This window comes from Girardinichthys multiradiatus, chromosome 7, assembly GCF_021462225.1.
Source record: "Girardinichthys multiradiatus isolate DD_20200921_A chromosome 7, DD_fGirMul_XY1, whole genome shotgun sequence".
NCBI lineage: Eukaryota > Metazoa > Chordata > Actinopteri > Cyprinodontiformes > Goodeidae > Girardinichthys > Girardinichthys multiradiatus.
In genome coordinates, this window is record NC_061800.1 from 43,190,543 (window position 1) to 43,210,562 (window position 20,020).

At 44.4% G+C, this 20,020-nt stretch overlaps 1 protein-coding gene across 3 annotated transcripts in view; it reads right to left on the reverse strand.

The window, feature by feature from the left end:
- The window catches only part of LOC124871001 (heat shock 70 kDa protein 12A-like), a 47,732-nt gene that overhangs the window by 4,375 nt on the left and 23,337 nt on the right, over positions 1-20,020 (reverse strand). The window contains exons 1-2 of one of the 3 annotated variants that reach the window (XM_047369918.1): positions 3,350-3,564; positions 3,104-3,275 (exon numbers count right to left, since the gene is read on the reverse strand). The exons of the other annotated variants lie outside the window; for them this stretch is intronic. Of the exons in view, the coding sequence (XP_047225874.1) occupies positions 3,104-3,275; positions 3,350-3,529 (352 nt within the window). The 5' untranslated portion in view covers positions 3,530-3,564. Of the gene's footprint in view, positions 1-3,103; positions 3,276-3,349; positions 3,565-20,020 lie in introns of those variants that run through there. 3 annotated transcript variants of the gene reach the window in all.

A 20,020-nucleotide genomic window follows, 5' to 3' on the forward strand; every position in this document is an offset into this window, starting at 1 on the left:
ATTTCTCCTGGTCCCACAGCCAATCAGTGAGCAGCAGTCTGTTCACGTCACATGTAGACCCAACTCTGCCCCGGTCGGACCTGCTCAGGAGCAGGGACCAAAAAACTAGGTACCAGTACAGAAAAAACAGTAATGCAAAGCGAGCTGAATGAAGTTGAGTAGGTCCAAATCGAGCCAGTGGGAAAGGGGCCTTGGTTTGGTGTGAGGAAGAGGAGGTAGAGCTCAGAGGGCTGCGTATCCCATGTTGTTGGACCCGTTGGGGGGAGAACTGAAGCTATTAAAGTAGCAGTTTAATTTATTGGCCCAGTTCTGGTCACCGTCTGCTGTTCTACTCACATTCGGTCCAAAGCCAGTGATGTTTTTAAGTCCTCTCCATGCATCACAAGCCTTATTTTGTGTCAATTGTTCCTCTATTTTCTTTCTATATTCTTTGTTGCATTTCCTAATCTTCCATTGGAGTTCATGTTGTATTCTCCTTTCTTCATCTCTGTCTCCTGATTTAAAAGCCCACTTCTTCTGGTTCAGGTGGGTTTTAAGCTCAGAGGTCAACCAAGGGTGGTTGTTGGAAAAACGCCTTATTTTCCGGGTCGGCACGGTACTGTCCACATAGAAATGAATATAATCTGTAATACAATCAGTCAGGCCATCAATATCATCCCCATAAGAGTCGCACAGCATATTTCAGTCAGTGGCTTGGAAGCAGTCCTGTAGTCTCTCATCAGCCTCCTCAGTCCACACCTTCACAGAGCTTTTAACAGCTTTCTCCCTTTTAACTATGGGTTTGTATTGTGGGGTCAGAGGGGTTAGATTATGGTCCAATCTCCCAAACGGGGGAGTGGGGCAGAGGTGTAAGCGTCTTTTACATTCTCATACATTAGATCCAAGGTCTTCTTGTTCCTAGTGTGACATTTCACCTACTGTGTGAATGTGGGAGAACATTTGAGGGGAGGTGTGGTTAAAGTCATAACTACATGTCCAAACTCTCTCTAGAGGTACGTCCTCATCCCAACTATAAGCAATTCTCAGTCCAGAGTTCATACTTGCTCCTTCACATGTGTTTCTTTACACCACTTTTCATTCCCATGTTTTCATTCAGCCATGACTCTAAAGCATAAGATGCTACTCTCTTTATTGTCTCCGTATCGCATCAGTGCTGCCAGCTCAGCAGTTTTGTTGGAGGTGGCTTTACCTCGTCTCCTTTTCCTTCTGATGTCGGCTGGGATCTCCGGTTTTTCTGCGTGCAGGAGGGATGGCCACGTAGTCCTAGGAGCTGGTCCTGTGTATAGGTAATGGGAGCCCGCTTGAAGTTGTGAGGGTTCCCCAGCGCATTTTCAAATAGTCCCAAAAACATGATAAATCTGAATATTACCAGGGCGAGGGAAGGCCTTCCGTACGCCTTTTTGTACGGTCTTACGAATCCACTAAAGAAAAACAAGGATCTAAAACTAAAAACACATAAAAATAGGAAACATAAGAAGAAAGAAGACAGAGGTGCTGTAACTGGCGACCGTTCACACATCGCCATCTTGGAAGAAGGTTAAAAATGTAAAAATCTTTTTGCAAATGGCATCATTCAATCCAAGTGAAGTGAAGCGCTTGGATTGAATGAAGCCATTTGCAAAAAGTAGGAGCATGTCGGCCGAGCGCAAATGGAGAAAAAGAGCAAAAACCATTTCTGAGAAATGCTTTTTTTCGACAAAATGAAACAACAGAATGAACATCCTCAGAAACTGCTGATTCCATCATTCTTGTAGGGGTTGTAGCTTCAGGCTTAGCAGGAGGTTTTTAGGCCGGTTCATTTATCACCGTCTCTGCCTCCATTGTTTGTGATGCTGGAAATCTCTGGAGAAGTTTCCAGATTAGTGATGACCCTGTGTCAAAGCAGCTCCCTCAGACCATCTTAGAAGGTCACCAACAGCAATAAAAATGGACAGTGAGAGTCTTTTCTGTCTGAGAGACGCGTCTTTGACAGATACTAGAGTAGAACTGATGCTGAAGGTGTCATGATTCAGTGTTAGAGGTGGAGATGTTACGTCTGGTGATGAAGCCCTGAGACCTGAGTCCAGCAAAGTGGACGTGTCCACATGAAGCCTGATCTTCAGGATCTTCAGGATCTTTCCAGTATCTGGAAATCATGTCTCTAAGACCTCAGTGATCCATCATCCTTCAACTGATCATCTTCTGGATGCCAAGTTTTCAGCTAATGGCTCTTTGGACCTAAAATAGGTTCTGTATCAAACTGTTATGTTTTGTATTTTATCAGAAGCAGGTTATTGATTATCACTGATGAACATTTCAAGTTTAGGGGCTTTTTCTGCTGGTCAGAGTTAAGCTTAAGAAACAAAGATAAATTCCTCTGAAATGGTCAGATAATGGAGTGAAGGAGAGTAAAAACCACCAAAGTCTAAAACCTGGAGCAAACCTGGAGATCTACTGATCAAGACCACAGTTGGAGCTATTTGGTCTTTATAATTTTGAATATCGTTAAAGTTAGCGGTGGTTATTTTGGGTTTATTTTTTGGGTTATTTATGGGAGTTATTTGTAGGTTAATGATTATTTAAATACTTGTTTTGTTTTGTTAGCTATTTTTGTTCGTCAGCTAGGAAGAACTCTGGGGCCATTTCCTATAAGTAAAGGAACTGGTATAGGACCAGAATGCACTGGGGTGGGCCTGTGGTTTTTTACCAGAGCAGGAGACAAACAAAAATGGATCTTTGTTTATTGGTTGCCAAACTGAATAAATAAACCGTAAACGGCAACCTTTCAAAGTGTCGGACATCGACTTCTTTTGCCTGCGTAAGAAATGGACCCACAGTGAAGTCGAGGCTTGTTGATCTTTGATGTTGAATGTTTGGTTTAACAAACAATGGAAACGCCACTAAAACCACTTTAGTTTCTCCAATGTGAGATCAATAAAGTCAATCTTATCTTAAAATAAAGTCTGGCCTTGAGGAGGAGGTTTAAATCCTTAGTTAAGGTCAGAGTTCATGATCCAACAATTAGAAAGAGAAACTGGACCAAAATGGGCTCCATGGTAGAATTTTAAGGTCAGAACCACTGCTGACCAAATTGTATGACAGACTTTATAGATCCACACAGTACCATTACAGCTGGTACCAGCATCTGTTGGTCCTGGAGATTGATCCTGTGAGTCTCTGCTGTGGTTCTGTGTGAAGAAACCATCAGATGGAAGCTTCAAACACCAGGTCAAAGCTGCTTCTGGTTCCAGAACCAACATCAGTTTGCCTTTAGTGTCTTCTGTTACAAGACCAGCCTGGAAGAGAAATGAAAAGTCTGAATCTTCTGAACATCTCAGAGCTGCTGTCCTCTTTAAAAACATGATGTTACCTGAATAGCAGCTTCTATCATGAACCCTTTAGCAAAATCATTCCAGTGGGCAGGAACAGTCAACACCCAGGTGAAGTCAGAGGCTGTGAACTTTCCACCTGCTGGATGAACGTTGATGGTTTTCAGAGCATCGTCCTTCAGGAATCTCAGAACCTCTGTTAAAACCTTCAGGGCCTCCATTGACTTGTTGTTGGCTGCATCGATTCTCTTCCCCCAGTAGTACTGGAAACAGGTTTCAGTTTGTTAGTTTGTATCCAAACTCAGGTCAGTTTGTCAGGTTTACTGGTGGTAAACTACTGTCGTCTTAAAACCAGTCCAAACAGAAACTGGTATTTTTTCCTCTGAGCTTCTCTGTCTGAGTGACGGATTTAAAGATGAAGTAACAGATTTTACTGGTTTGAAAAACTAATCAGAGCTGGATTCTCTTTGTATTTTCTTTGATTTAAAATACTAAAGTATTTAGTTGTAGATGTCTTTATGGTTCAGTTTTAGTTCAGAGGTCAAATTTATCTATGAAGCTCATTTGCAAAGGAAGTTCCTGCTTTTCCAAACTGTCGTCCACAGGGTGAAAGAAACACAGCAAAGAAGTGGATCTTCAGCAAAGATTGAACATTTTCCAGGGTCTGAGCACCTCTGATATGGAGAGGCAGAACGTTCCATCATTTAGATGCAGCAACCAAGAATAATCCTAAAGGTTAAAGGTCATATAAACACCGGTTCCTAGTTCAGTGATGTGACCTGTCTGTTTTGATGCCAGATGCAGTCCTGATTTAATAAAATCAATTCAACAACTAAGATCCATCTCCAGGTCTCCTTTCTGTAGAGCAGATGTAGACAACCAGCTTCTTCATGCCTGAAATGCCAAGACAGGAAATAAATCATAAAATATAGAAGCAGTGACCAAAACATTATGACCACCTCTTGTTTCTCATTTAGAGGCTGGGACTTCCAGCAGCAGCTGAGATGTTGACCTCAGAGCTCCGACCAGAACATGATGTTGCAATAAATCTTATTTCTTCATGTTTGTTTCTTGAAAACATTTGCTGCACATTATATCCCAACACCAACCAGAGGACATTGTCAGTTAGATGCCAGAGACGTGAAGGAAACGTGGAGGTTTGGTCATTTTTGACTTGATCTGGAGAGTTTATCAGCAGCCACACCTTACCAGCTGCACAGGTCCCCATCACCATGATGCTTCAATGAGATAATGAGGACATTATTTTCCTCCACAAAGTTATTACTGATGCCTGAGCTTTGCTCTTGGAGTTGTTCTCCAAACTACACTGAATGTGAAATGAGACAAACGAATGAAGATAGAAATCCTCCATGAGTTCTCATGTTCATGAAGATGTGGTCAGTAAGCAGAGATGAAACATCAACAACTAGAAGCTGTAAAAACTGCAGCAGCTCAACAGGATCAGTCCTGGTCCAGAAGCTCATATGGATAAAACCTGTTTAAAATCCTCATTTTGTCTCAGACCGTCGCTGCCTCACAATAAATAGATTAGATGGAGGTTTTTCTGATGGATCCATTGAACTGAATTGAAACTGATGAAGCAAAAAATAACAACAAAAAAGAAACAATAACCAACAGCTGAAAATAAAATGAACAGAACCAGAAACTGATTGAATTTACTAATTTTGTAAAGAACTAGGAGGAAATTAAGGATTATCTTGTCAAATCATTTTTACTTTGTATTAATTACACTAAGTTATATTTTTAGTTGATGGATTGCCATGAAATTAAACATTCAAATTAAAACAAATAAATGATAATCACCTTTCTTTTAAAGTAATTTTAAAGTGCACCTTATTGACAAACAGGTCTTTAAAGCCAGTCATACAAAAGCTGAATTTTACTGTATCTGTATTTATGTATATCAGCAGGGCTTGACATTAACTTTTTTGTTCACCAGCCACTGAGGCTAGTGGTTTTCCAAAGTTACTAGCCACTCTGCATTTTCACCAGCCACAATTTTGTTGTTGAGAATTTGTTTAATATGATTGAAGCTGACTATAGCGTGCTAAAGTTTACTTTAACTAGATTTACAACATTTGTAAATGTAAATGACCCTTTTACACAATCATATCAAACTACATAAAATGTTTACCACTTCAGGTCATTATCAAGTATTTAGCTCAGGCAAGGTTCTGTTTTATATGAAAATGTGCAGTGATCAATGTTGCCAGGTCTTGTGAGAGAAACAAGCAACCAGCTCTATCAAAACTAGCCTAAAAGAAGCACAACTGGCTTTACATCACTGTGTAAAACATAGGCGCTTGTAAACAGCATAAATGTATACATTTATTATGGCATTATACAAAAGCAACAGCAAAATTATTATTAACACTTTTACCATAAACAGTTTGAATAACTTAAAATTTTGAATAACAATTGATCAAACAAAAAGTGCATTTTGCATTCCTAACAAAATGACAATAAACAGTCAAGAAAAAACTTTCTTTAATGTCTGTTTAAAAGAAAAGGCATGGTGAGCACATATTAATCTCAGGTCAGATCCAGTCTTGCAGTGCGCTCTCTTTCTCCCACTCTGTATTAAAATGTTTCCCATATTTTCCCCATTTACTGCATCTCATTCTGACGCTGTCTCATCACTCGGTTCCGTCACTCTGGGCTCTAGCGTGAGTGTGTTTGGGGTGTTCCGTCAGCTGTGTTGGGAGCTATAACCAGGAAACAATGACGTGGAAAGGACAAACTATCTACCACCTGTGTTTTGCTTTATTGTGGGAGCTGGCAGATAATTAAGGGGTTTCACTCGGAAGGAATGCCAAGCCCAAACTTCCCGTTCAAAAACAAGCCCACAAAACCGCAACCCACGAGATTTGCAAGTGACTTTAGAGAAAAACAAGCCCAAAGTCACTTATAATAAGCGGACTTGGCAACACTGGCGGTGAACAAAGTAGAAACATTACCGCCCCCACCGCTTCACTACTGTGTTCTCCACAGGGACCGTCTGTCTAAAGCAACGTCGGTCATGAACGGACCAGAGAGCAAACACTGTACGCAGGCAGTGCTCATGGGAGTTGTAGTGTCGTAGTGTCGCATTTCAACTTGCTTGTTATTTCGGATCCCATTTGAGAAAACTACAATTAAAAACTGTATACATAATTCAACCCGCCAAAGTGGCTAGTCGGAGTGGCTGTTACCCGCCACTGATAAAATTCACCCGCATTTGGCGGGTTGGCGCATGTTAATGTCAAGCCCTGTATCTGTACTGTTGAGGTATGGAGGACCAATGCTGCTATAATTAAGAATATATACAGAAAAAAATTAATGACTCAATAAAATAATTACTGGGCCAAAAAGAAGCCAGGGAGCGTTGTGGACTTGGTGGTAGATAGCACTGTTAGTCGGGATAGTTTACTGCAGCAGTCCCCAAAACCCAGACAGCGTTTTATCTGGACTGCAAAGCATTTTCTCATTTACTACGAAGACATAGACATTTTATTCCTGCCTGCTACTGCGTCTGACTTTTGAACCGGCGCAACGGGCAGCTATATGGGTCAGCGACATTCTGGTCCACACTCCAAGCCAGCTGGTGGCAGTAATGCACCACACTGCTGTATGCCAACCACCAGAAAACAACAAAGAAGAAGCAGCTATGGGGTCCTTGAACACTGGTTACTAATGACCCTTTTCCACTGGCTCTGTTTAGGTGGTGCTGCTCCGCTCCACTCGGTCTCTCTCTATTCGGTACGGTACCAGTTGTTTCCACTGATGGCTGGAGCTATAGCGCCTGAAGCTCCGCATCCAGCTGTCAATGTACTGGTCTGTGGCGCTGTTAACATTTCTGTTAATAGCTGCTAAGTTACTAGTTGGGGAGCTTATGCTTGCTCACAGAAGAATGTGATAAAAATCACATTTAAAGATGAATGGACAGAAGCACACATTTTCCTTTTAACTCCTGTCAGGTGTAAGGCCAGTCTGCCTTATATATTCTGAATCAATTGGACTTATAAAGAGACATTTATGACACCAAATATAAGAACTTCAACCAAGCCTGGGTCTGATGGTAGGAAGGAGAAAAAATTAATTGAGTGGACAGTATGAGTGAGCTACATGGCTGCTAACAGTCTCTTACAACGCAGCAGCGAGCATACGAGAGTTCACTGGGTACAGTGGATTTTAGGAAAACACAAAAAGGCCCGACTAGGAAATGATCAATGAGGGCATGGAAGCTGTGGCAGAAACACTTAGAGATGGAAAAGGACAACCTAAGGTGACAGTGAAGCAAATTGCCCTGCCTGCCACAAGCACAAGGAGAGCAGAATAGTTATACTAAGATCTACAGACCCAGGTTGATTTTGCCGTTCAATTCAATTTAAAAATACTTTATTCATCCCAAAGGGAAATTAACTGTTGTTGTAGCTCATATTATACAGGTTTCTTCAAAGAGCCGTTTTACAACCCCTGGCAAAAATTATAAAACCAGTCTCGGAGGAAGTTCATTCAGTTGTTTAATTTTGTCTAAAAAAGCAGATCACAGGCAACTACCGTCATTCTAAGTGGCAACTTTCTGGATTTAAGAAAACCTAAAAGAAATCAAGAAAAAACATTGTGGTGGTCAGTAACAGTCCCTGTTTTAGCTCAAGCAGAGGGAACAAATTATGGAATCACTCAATTCTGAGGACAAATTTATGGAATAAACCTGGAAATTTTCATTCCCAAAAACTAACAGCTGCATCAGATTAGATATGCTCATTAGTCTGCAGTGAAAAAAGAGTGACACACCTTGGAGAGCTGTTGCACCAAGTGGACTGACATGAATCATGGCACCAACACTAGAGATGTCAATGGGGGGTTTCCAAATGACCAAACAATGTCAATTGACTGAAGTGGGACAAACAGTGCAGTGCCCGGGTGGGTGTGGTCTCTTGCAATGTGTCTGGCTCTATGGACTTGTGCTGCATAAATCAAGTCCAGATCCGGTAGACGACATCCCATAATCTTCTTAAAGAAGGTAAATCATCATGCAATGTTGCAAAAGATGTTGGCTGTTCACAGTCAGTTGTGTCTAAAATCTGGATCAAGTACAAACATCATAAAAAAGTTGTTAAAGGCAAGCTTACTGGTAGACATCAAAATGTCAAGACAGAAAACTTAAGCGATACGTCTTGAAAACAAAAAATGTTATGAGCTGGACAAACTGTTGCGCGTGCGCGTGCTCAACGTGCACTTTAATTTTGTAAGTAGGGCCAGGCGGCCAGGGCCCCTGAAGTGTTCCCATTGGTTTATACAAAAGGGCGGGCATGCCCTTTGCGATAGCTGTTCTTTAGCTAATGAGGGACTGATACGAAATATAAATACAGTAGGCTACTAATGATGAATCGTGTGGACTACTTAACGACCGTTCAATTTTGCACCTTGCCATTTGAGGAGAAATTGGAAATTAAACGTTTGGGACCACATCGACCAGATGACTTTACCATTTTTCAAGAAGGTAAAGATAAAACAAGATCCTTTAACCAGGAGTGGTTCAAAAGGAAAACGTGGCTAACGGCTAGCATTTGAAAAAATCCCTGTTCTGCTTTCCGTGTCTTCTCTTTGGAGGGGAAACTGTCTGGACGACAACCGGATTTAAAGATTTAAAACATGTGGATAATGCTATCAAGTTAGTTTTACTAGGGACAACGAATGTTGCATCGCAGCTTGACAGTGCATACCAGCGTGGTATTGAACAACATAACCGACAGACTGAAGAAAACAGGTATGTTCTCAGCTGAATTATAACCTGTATAAAACTTTGCGGAAAGTGTGAGATTGCCCTGCCTGGACATGACGAGTCTGCTGGTTCCTTAAATCCTGGCATTTTAGATGCATATTTGAGACGATGTGCGAGGGAGACTCCAGACTCAGGAGCCATTATGATGCTCAACCCTATTTTAAGGGCACCTCAGCAGTCATTCAAAATGAACTTTTGGATTGCATGTACAGTGTTTACAAGGATGAGGTTTTTCGGCAGGTGACAAATGCACCCTTTGTTGCCGTGGAGGCAGATGAGACAACCGATGTGTCTTGTAAATCACAGATGGTCATCGTTCTGCGCTATATGGTAAACGGCACAGTGACAGAAAGGTTTTGGGAATTTATGGAGGCGAAAGACAAAATGGCTGCTGGTTTATCAAATGCCATATTTTCGTCTCTTGAGCCTCTGAACCTGACTGACAAGCTCATAGTGCAAACATATGACGGGGCTGCAGTGTGAAGGAGCGATACCCAAACGCCCATTTTGTGCACTGTTACGCGCATCAGTTAAACTTAACACTTCAACAAATCTGCTCAGCAAGGATTTCTGAATTAAAAGTGTTTTTTGCTGATCTGTAAGCTTTCGCCACCTTTTTCTCTTGTTCACCCAAGAGAACAGCTGCTCTTGCCGAAACATCAGATAGGCGCATCCCCAGACCTCCAGAAAGCAGAACTGTTAATGCTGTGTGGGAATGCCATGAAGAGATTAAGAAGTGTTTGGACCACATTCGCACAACAGAGGGATGGGACAGGGTGACCATCAGCGAGGCCTATGGTCTGTCTATGCACCTGCAGGAACCAAAGTTTCTTCACTTCTTGCAGTTCTTTTCCGAGCTCATGCCAGAAGTGGACATATTTTACAGTGTACTGCAAAAACGGGACATTTATGCACCTGGCATCAACCACGCTATGAAAACCTTCAACAGAAATGTAGGACGTCTTAGGGAACGAGCTGATGTGATTGTGCAAGAAAGTAATCCAGAAGGAAGTAAGAGGAGGAAAACCAACACGGCTACAGTCATGAAAGAGGCCTGCGACACTGTGATGAGTCAAGTGGAGGAGAGGTTCTCTAGGAGTGACCATTTGATGGCAGCAAAACCCATTGATTGCACACTTTTCTCCAAGTTTGTGCAGTCATTTCCAGAAGCTGAACTGGAATGTGCCATTAAACTATGGCCAATAACAAATAAGGCAAAGCTGAAAACCGAGTTGATGTCCCTATACCAGCACAGTGAACTCAGCAAAGACAACACTGCGCTTTCTTTATTGAAGTCCATTAAAGAAAACAACCTCCAAGAGGCCTTATCTGAAACCGTGACACTTCTCCAAATCATCATCACAACACTAATGACAAGCACTGAATCTGAGAGAAACTTCTCCACTCTAAAAAGGATAAAAACATTTACACGGAATACAATGGGACAGCAAAGACTGAATGCCCTGGCAATGCTGTCTATTGAAAATGAACTTATCCATGGACTGTTGGACTTTAACAGCAAGGTCATAGAGAAGTTTGCACACATGAAGGACTGCTGGGCTTCCTTCCTCTTCAAGAAGTGAACCTCACTGGTGAGTCTAATATATTGTTATGCTTAATTATCAAATGTTGACTGCTGCAGGGGTTAAAGCGATTTTTCAGAATATATGATGTTTTTTCTATCAGGGTCCTAATGTATCTTTAAAATACACATTACTTTGTTGCTGCTGGGTTTATTGTTTAATTCAATTAATCAAATCTTCCAAATGATGCAGGTGATGCGTTCAGTTTCCAACAACACAATGGACAGCAGCATTGTTTGTTGTGTGTGCTGTCAGTGTTCATACGACCATTTCATATGGTTCTGATTGAACAATCTGCTTGCAGTTGTTAGTTAGTAAAAAACGTGGATTCTTAAACACTTTGGTACTGTTGATAGAATAAATTATGTAATCACATCTTCATTATTGTGTGATTACGCACTTTGTGCACAGCAAGTTGTATTTGTATTGAGGGTAAGGTTCAGTGTTATATGTTCATGTTTGGATTATATTATCAGATTTTCTGGTATGAATAGCCTGGGCCCCACCAGAATTTCCATACCAAAATCTCCACTGCATGTAACTATATTTTATTTGTATTTCATGTGGGATTTCTGAATTAAGGCATAAAGATAGGAAAATTACCTCAATCAGCATTTTTTAACAAAACAGATGTGTCTTCCAGGACGATTTTTGTCTCAATTCAGAGTAAACAATTTATACACCACAAATTAACAAGTCATGGTTGGGGCTGCATGATATCACTGACGTACCCTTGTGTTTTTAGCCTCAAGCTAGCAGACTCTACATATGATAACAAAGCAATATAACTTGACCTGTTTAACATATCACTACGTGCTGCCAGTACATAAACACACAAAGAGATGGCCGTACAGTCACTGAATATAAACATGTTGCTAACCTTACAGAAGCATTTCTCTCCATGTTTCAGACAGTCACTCAAACATGAGTCAATATAACAACACATCACACTTGCTGCCTGGTCAAGTTTTCCTGCATATTCTACACACAACAGTAACACACATGAGCTAATTTAGCAGCGTTAGCGCAACCGAGCTAACTTTGGCCTGATGTTAGCAGCCTATTTACACCAGAAGTTATGAGGAAAACTTTAAGCTTCTTATAAAATGTATCACAAGCTGATTGTATTTATCTGATTGGTCAACAGGACTTATTGTAACTCAGGGGCGACTGTGGCTTAGGTGGTTCTTCCTGTAACCAGTGGGTTGTCGATTAAAACCCCCCATCTGTCAGTCTCAGTCGTTGTGTCCTTGGGCAAGACTCTTCACCCGCCGTAATTTCACGGAACGACGGAGCGCGCGTCCATCGGCGTAGCAGTTCTGAGCAGGAACGGAGGATGTGGAATCTGGGGTTTAGCCCCTGAATGCTCCCCGGGCACCGCACAATGGCAGCCCACTGCTCTCTATAAGGGATGGGTTAAACGCAGAGGACAATTTTGATGGAACAATTGCTATGACAAAATAAAGATTATTCTATTCTTACCTTTGAAATAATATCAGAGTGGTGAGCCTTCAGGTGCCAGTTCAGATTACTGATATTTTCCCATCTAGCTGTGGCCACATTTACCGCCGTCTACCGCCATCTCCCTCTTCAGTACATTTGGATTTTCTTTCGGATGGATCATAATAAAAATAAGTCCACAGATCCTTTCATGGTTTCCTTTAGAATGTACTGTGACCCTTATGGTCCATCAATGAATTAATCATCTCAAGATGGTGGTGGTGGGCGTGTCCAAAATAGGTGGAGTGGCACTGCTGATACTTCTTAGCTTTTGACTGATGTTTTACATGGACAGTAGGCAGAAAAGTCATGCATTTTGAACGTCTGACAGAACATCCACTTACATTTTCGTCTGGTCTTGTCAACGAAAACTCACAAGTCTCATCATGTTTTAGTCATCCAAGAGCCACGTTTATCTCGTCATCGTCTCATTATCATCAGGAAAATAGGGGCGTAAATGAAATATTTCATCATCGTTAACGAAAACAACACTGCTGGAAAGTTTTGTTTTTAATTCTGAAGTTATAAAAATACACCTCTAGTAATGACTCAAGTTGTTGTCATAGGATTGATTTCTGTTTTCATGCCTCCAGGCTCTTCCTGCATGTCTCTCTGCTTCAGTCAGCCTCATTCAGCCCACCTGTGTCTTGGCTACTGTCTCTCTGGTTCACCTGAGTGCAGCACTACATAATCTCTCTCTGGTCTCTGCCTCCCTGCCAGATTATGGACCGTCTGGTACCAGCAGCAGTCCAGAGGTTCTTCCTGCTCTCGTTTGTCTCCTTGTGATCGGCCTAGTTCATACCCTGGGATTATTTCCTCCTTGTCTGTGACGGATCTCTGCTGCTTCTCTGATATCTGGACATTGACCCTCGCTCTGACGTCCAACATCTGATTCTCACCTGAACCCAGTTGTGTGAAATTAATCTGAATGAATCTGTTCCCCTGACGGCTCCACAGCCAGAGAGGCAGAGTCTACAGTCTGCACATCATTTCTGATCAAGTTGTTGGTAAAACCACAACATGTAATCTTTCATCGTGTCCAAGTTATTTTACCTTTGAACCTGCGGTTCCCTGTAAAAAAATAAAACATGTTCTGGTTTTTAAAACAGTTTTTAAACAGTGGTTTAAAAATCCTGTCAGCTTGGGAAATTTCCTGATCACCTCTTCATTGTGTTCCCCTTTTTCTTTCTTTCTTGTTATCCAATGACATGTTTTCTATTGTCCGCCATTTGAGGAACTAATTACTGATGGAGCTAAAAAGATGGCAGCCGAGAAAATCAGAGAAATGTTTGGGTAGCTGCTACCTTTAAATTATTTTCTATCCCTAAAAACATGTTTTTTCTTCATGCAAACAAGTTCATTCAGAATCTAACAGCACAACAGCTTGATATACAGACATAACCAGGAGGATAAAAAAAACAACACAACACACAAATGAGATGATCACTATGCTAGTTCTGCCCTGGAGATCTCTCTGCTCCCTGATTCAGCTCTATGTTCACCTCTGATGAAGAAGGAGAAAATAAAGCCGACGTTCTGAGCTACAAGATGACATCATGAGTCTGGAAGCTGAAAGATTGAAGAAAGTCCTGAAAACCTGCTGCAATGATCAGAAGAAACGCTGACACCATCGAGGATCTCAAGGAGGCTTCAGAAGTCTTATTCAGAGAAGTCCTGGATATTAAAAATGATGCTGCAGCTGTTAAAGATTACAGTGATGATCACCAGAAGGTCATAACGTTCTTGGAAGACAAGGTGAATGAGCTGGACCATTAGAACAGAAGTTGGTGCAGGAAGGAGGTAAAACAATGAGTAAAAAAGATGCAAAACCATAGCTCCAGACATTAGACAAGATCCATGTGTCTACATTGAAGTGAGTCACCAAACTGGGTGGAAAGAAAGCAGCAAGAATCGGCCAGCGATAAGATTCATGGAAATCTGCAGAGAGCTCTGAGTTCCTCAGAACGAGAAATTTAAAATGTGGTGAGGATGTAACCATCAAAGATAAAGAGTTGTGCAGCAAATTATCGCCACATATTGGCCCGTTGGCGCCGACTGTTTGGCAGCCTCGCTTCTGTCAGTCTGCCCCAGGGCAACTGTGGCTACAATGTAGCTCACCACCATCAGTGTCGGTATGAATGGGTGGATGACTGATTGTAGTCTAAAGCACTCCAGAGTCCTTGGACTAGATAAAGCGTTATACAAGTGCAGGGCATTTACATATTGATGAGACACGCAAACAGGGGAACAGGGGCTCCTTCTTCGTTGGAGCCAAGGCCTTCACTGATGGGAAGGAAATCAGAGTGGATAAAGGAACTTCCTTGTCTTTTAAAACTTTATCTCTGATTTATGCAAGTTTGTCAGTAATTCAACTGTTAAGCCCTGAGTGGTTTCAGAGCAATTTCCACCTGAAATTACATAACATAAATAAATCAAGTATAACTCCACAGTTATAAAATCTAAATGCAAACTTTTGGTACCTGTGTAAAGGTAAGATATCAAAGAACATTTTTCCAGTGGAACCACTATTGCAAATGTTACTATGTCAGATTTAATTGTGATTAATCAAAGAAATAAATTAAATTTTTTGAGCCTCGTCAAAGTTTTTCACTAAAGGAAAGGTGCAAAACACCATGAAAATCCTTTTGAAATCCTAGGAGAAGCCTCAGGTTTTATCAATCAACATCTTGACTATAACTGCAGCAAATTTGGACTGAATCAGTTGAAGCATATTTGTTCCACAAACGTTTTAGTGGGCAATGTGGCAGGTGGAGCTGGCATTTTATCACAATTTAGCCAAATGTGCCAAAACTGTGCCAAATGTGTTGTTCACTTCATAAAAGGGAATCTGGTCAAACAAAAAAAACTGATTTCCATTGTAATAATCCTTCTGTATATGACATAGCCTTTGGTCATGACATTTATCCTGTGTATCATCAAAATGTTCCAACAATATAATGAAAATAAATCAAACTAAATTACATACTATTGTCTCCAGCTGGAGGAATTTTCCATGAAAATCCATGAAAACCTTTTACAAACCTTATCCATGATTTTGTTTACAGATTTACTACACAGCAATAATTACAAACATACAAAAACTTAAACACGGTTCAAATAGCAGACATGTAAAGTAAATCTGCTGGAAATAAGAAGAAAGACCTTAACTGACTTATGAAGCAGCCCCCTCCTTCCTGAGTCTAATCTTCATCATCCTCATCCTACCGACGCAACACGACAATATTCACTACACTGTAACTAAGGTTGATGGAAAACATGTTGACCTTGTTGATAGTAGAGGGCAATCTATTAACAAGGTCAACATTGATCACCTCTGTCACAGCAACACCACCACCTTCTGATGGTCCAGCAACGACACCACCTTCTGTCATCACAGCAACAACACCACCTTCTGATGGCACAGCCACGACACCACCTTCTGATGGCACAGCCACGACACCACCTTCTGATGGCACAGCCACGACACCACCTTCTGATGGCACAGCAACACCACCACCTTCTGATGGCACAGCCACAACACCACCTTCTGATGGCACAGCCACAACACCACCTTCTGATGGCACAGCCACGACACCACCTTCTGATGGCACAGCCACGACACCACCTTCTGGTGGCACAGCAACAACACCACCTTCTGATGGCACACCCACGACACCCACGACACCACCTTCTGATGGCACAGCCACGACACCACCTTCTGCCATCAACGCAACACCACCACCTTCTGGTGGCACAGCAACAACACCACCTTCTGATGGCACACCCACGACACCCACGACACCACTTTCTGATGGCACAGCCACGACACCACCTTCTGATGGCACAGCCACGACACCACCTTCTGATGGCACAGCCACGACACCACCTTCTGATGGCACAGCCACGACACCACTTTCTGATGGCCCAGCCACGACACCACCTTCTGTCATCACAGCAACGACACCACCTTCTGATGGCACAGCAACACCACCTTCTGATGGCACAGCAACACCACCACCTTCTGCCATCACAGCAACACCACCACCTTCTGATGGTCCAGCCACAACACCACCTTATGATGGCACAGCCACGACACCACCTTCTGATGGCACAGCCAGGACACCACCTTCTGATGGCACAGCAACACCACCACCTTCTGCCGTCACAGCAACACCACCACCTTCTGATGGCACAGCAACACAACCTTCTGATGGCACAGCAACACCACCACCTTCTGATGGCAAAGTCACGACACCACCTTCTGATGGCACAGCCACGACACCACCTTCTGATGTCACAGCAACAACACCACCTTCTGATGGCACAGCCACAACATCACCTTCTGATGGCACAGCAACACCACCACCTTCTGATGGCACATTCACGACACCACCTTCTGATGGCACAGCCACGACACCACCTTCTGATGGCACAGCAACACCACCACCTTCTGATGGCACAGCAACAACACCACCTTCTGATGGCACAGCCACAACACCACTTTCTGATGGCACAGCCACGACACCACCTTCTGATGGCACAGCAACAACACCACCTTCTGATGGCACAGCAACACCACCACCTTCTGATGGAACAGCCACGACACCACCTTCTGATGGCACAGCCAAAACACCACCTTCTGATGGCACAGCCACGACACCACCTTCTGATGGCACAGCAACACCACCACCTTCTGATGGCACAGCCACAACACCACCTTCTGATGGCAGAGCCACGACACCACCTTCTGATGGCACAGCCACGACATCACCTTCTGATGGCACAGCCACGACACCATGTTCTGCCATCAAAGCAACACCACCACCTTCTGATGGCCCAGCCACGACACCACTTTCTGATGGCACAGCCATGACACCACCTTCTGATGGTACAGCAACAACACCACCTTCTGATGGCACAGCCACAACACCACCTTCTGATGGCACAGCCACGACACCACCTTCTGTTGGCACAGCAACACCACCACCTTCTGATGGCAGCCACGACACCACTTTCTGATGGCACAGCAACATCACCACTTTCTGATGGCACAGCCACGACACCACCTTCTGATGGCACAGCCACGACACCACCTTCTGCCATCACAGCAACACCACGACCTTCTGATGGCCCAGCCACGACACCACTTTCTGATGGCACAGCCACGACACCACCTTCTGATGGCACAGCAACAACACCACCTTCTGATGGCACAGCCACGACACCACCTTCTGATGGCACAGCCACAACACCACCTTCTGATGGCACAGCCACAACACCATCTTCTGCCATCACAGCAACACCACCACCTTCTGATGGCACAGCCACGACACCACCTTCTGATGGCACAGCAACACCACCACCTTCTGATGGCCCAGCCACGACACCACCTTCTGATGGCACAGCAACACCACCACCTTCTGCCATCACAGCAACAACAACACCTTCTGCCATCACAGCAACCCACCACCTTCTGATGGCACAGCAACACCACCTTCTGATGGTACAGCAACACCACCACCTTCTGATGGCACAGTCACGACACCACCTTCTGATGGCACAGCCACGACACCACCTTCTGATGGCACAGCAACAACACCACCTTCTGATGGCACAGCCACAACATCACCTTCTGATGGCACAGCAACACCACCACCTTCTGATGGCACATTCACGACACCACCTTCTGATGGCACAGCAACACCACCACCTTCTGATGGCACAGCCACAACACCACCTTCTGATGGCAGAGCCACGACACCACCTTCTGATGGCACAGCCACGACATCACCTTCTGATGGCACAGCCACGACACCACGTTCTGCCATCAAAGCAACACCACCACCTTCTGATGGCCCAGCCACGACACCACTTTCTGATGGCACAGCCACGACACCACCTTCTGATGGTACAGCAACAACACCACCTTCTGATGGCACAGCCACAACACCACCTTCTGATGGCACAGCCACGACACCACTTTCTGATGGCACAGCCACGACACCACCTTCTGATGGCACAGCAACAACACCACCTTCTGATGGCACAGCCACAACACCACCTTCTGATGGCAGCCACGACACCACCTTCTGATGGCACAGCAACAACACCACCTTCTGATGGCACAGCCATGACACCACCTTCTGATGGCACAGCCACAACACCACCTTCTGCCATCACAGCAACACCACCACCTTCTGATGGCCCAGCCACGACACCACTTTCTGATGGCACAGCCACGACACCACCTTCTGATGGCACAACCACGACATCACCTTCTGCCATCACAGCAACAACACCACCTTCTGATGGCCCAGCCACTACACCACCTTCTGTCATCACAGCAACAACACCACCTTCTGATGGCACAGCAACACCACCTTCTGATGGCACAGCAACACCACCACCTTCTGCCATCACAGCAACACCACCACCTTCTGATGGCCCAGCCACGACACCACCTTATGATGGCACAGCCACGACACCACCTTCTGATGGCACAGCCACGACACCACCTTCTGATGGCACAGCCATGACACCACCTTCTGCCATCACAGCAACACCACCACCTTCTGATGGAACAGCCACGACACCACCTTCTGATGGCACAGCAACACCACCACCTTCTGATGGCCCAGCCACGACACCACCTTCTGTCATCACACCAACAACACCACCTTCTGATGGCACAGCAACACCACCACCTTCTGCCATCACAGCAACACCACCACCTTGTGATGGCCCAGCCACGACACCACCTTCTGTCATCAAAGCAACAACACCACCTTCTGACGGCACAGCAACACCACCACCTTCTGATGGCCCAGCCACGACACCACCTTCTGATGGCACAGCCACGACACCACCTTCTGATGGCACAGCAACACCACCACTTTCTGATGGCCCAGCCACGACACCACCTTCTGTCATCACACCAACAACACCACCTTCTGATGGCAGAGCCACGACACCACCTTCTGATGGCACAGCCACGACATCACCTTCTGATGGCACAGCCACGACACCACGTTCTGCCATCAAAGCAACACCACCACCTTCTGATGGCCCAGCCACGACACCACTTTCTGATGGCACAGCCACGACACCACCTTCTGATGGTACAGCAACAACACCACCTTCTGATGGCACAGCCACAACAACACCTTCTGATGGCACAGCCACGACACCACTTTCTGATGGCACAGCCACGACACCACCTTCTGATGGCACAGCAACAACACCACCTTCTGATGGCACAGCCACAACACCACCTTCTGATGGCAGCCACGACACCACCTTCTGATGGCACAGCAACATCAACACCTTCTGATGGCACAGCCATGACACCACCTTCTGATGGCACAGCCACAACACCACCTTCTGCCATCACAGCAACACCACCACCTTCTGATGGCCCAGCCACGACACCACTTTCTGATGGCACAGCCACGACACCACCTTCTGATGGCACAACCACGACATCACCTTCTGCCATCACAGCAACAACACCACCTTCTGATGGCCCAGCCACTACACCACCTTCTGTCATCACAGCAACAACACCACCTTCTGATGGCACAGCAACACCACCTTCTGATGGCACAGCAACACCACCACCTTCTGATGGCCCAGCCACGACACCACCTTATGATGGCACAGCCACGACACCACCTTCTGATGGCACAGCCACGACACCATCTTCTGATGGCACAGCCATGACACCACCTTCTGCCATCACAGCAACACCACCACCTTCTGATGGAACAGCCACGACACCACCTTCTGATGGCACAGCAACACCACCACCTTCTGCCATCACAGCAACACCACCACCTTGTGAT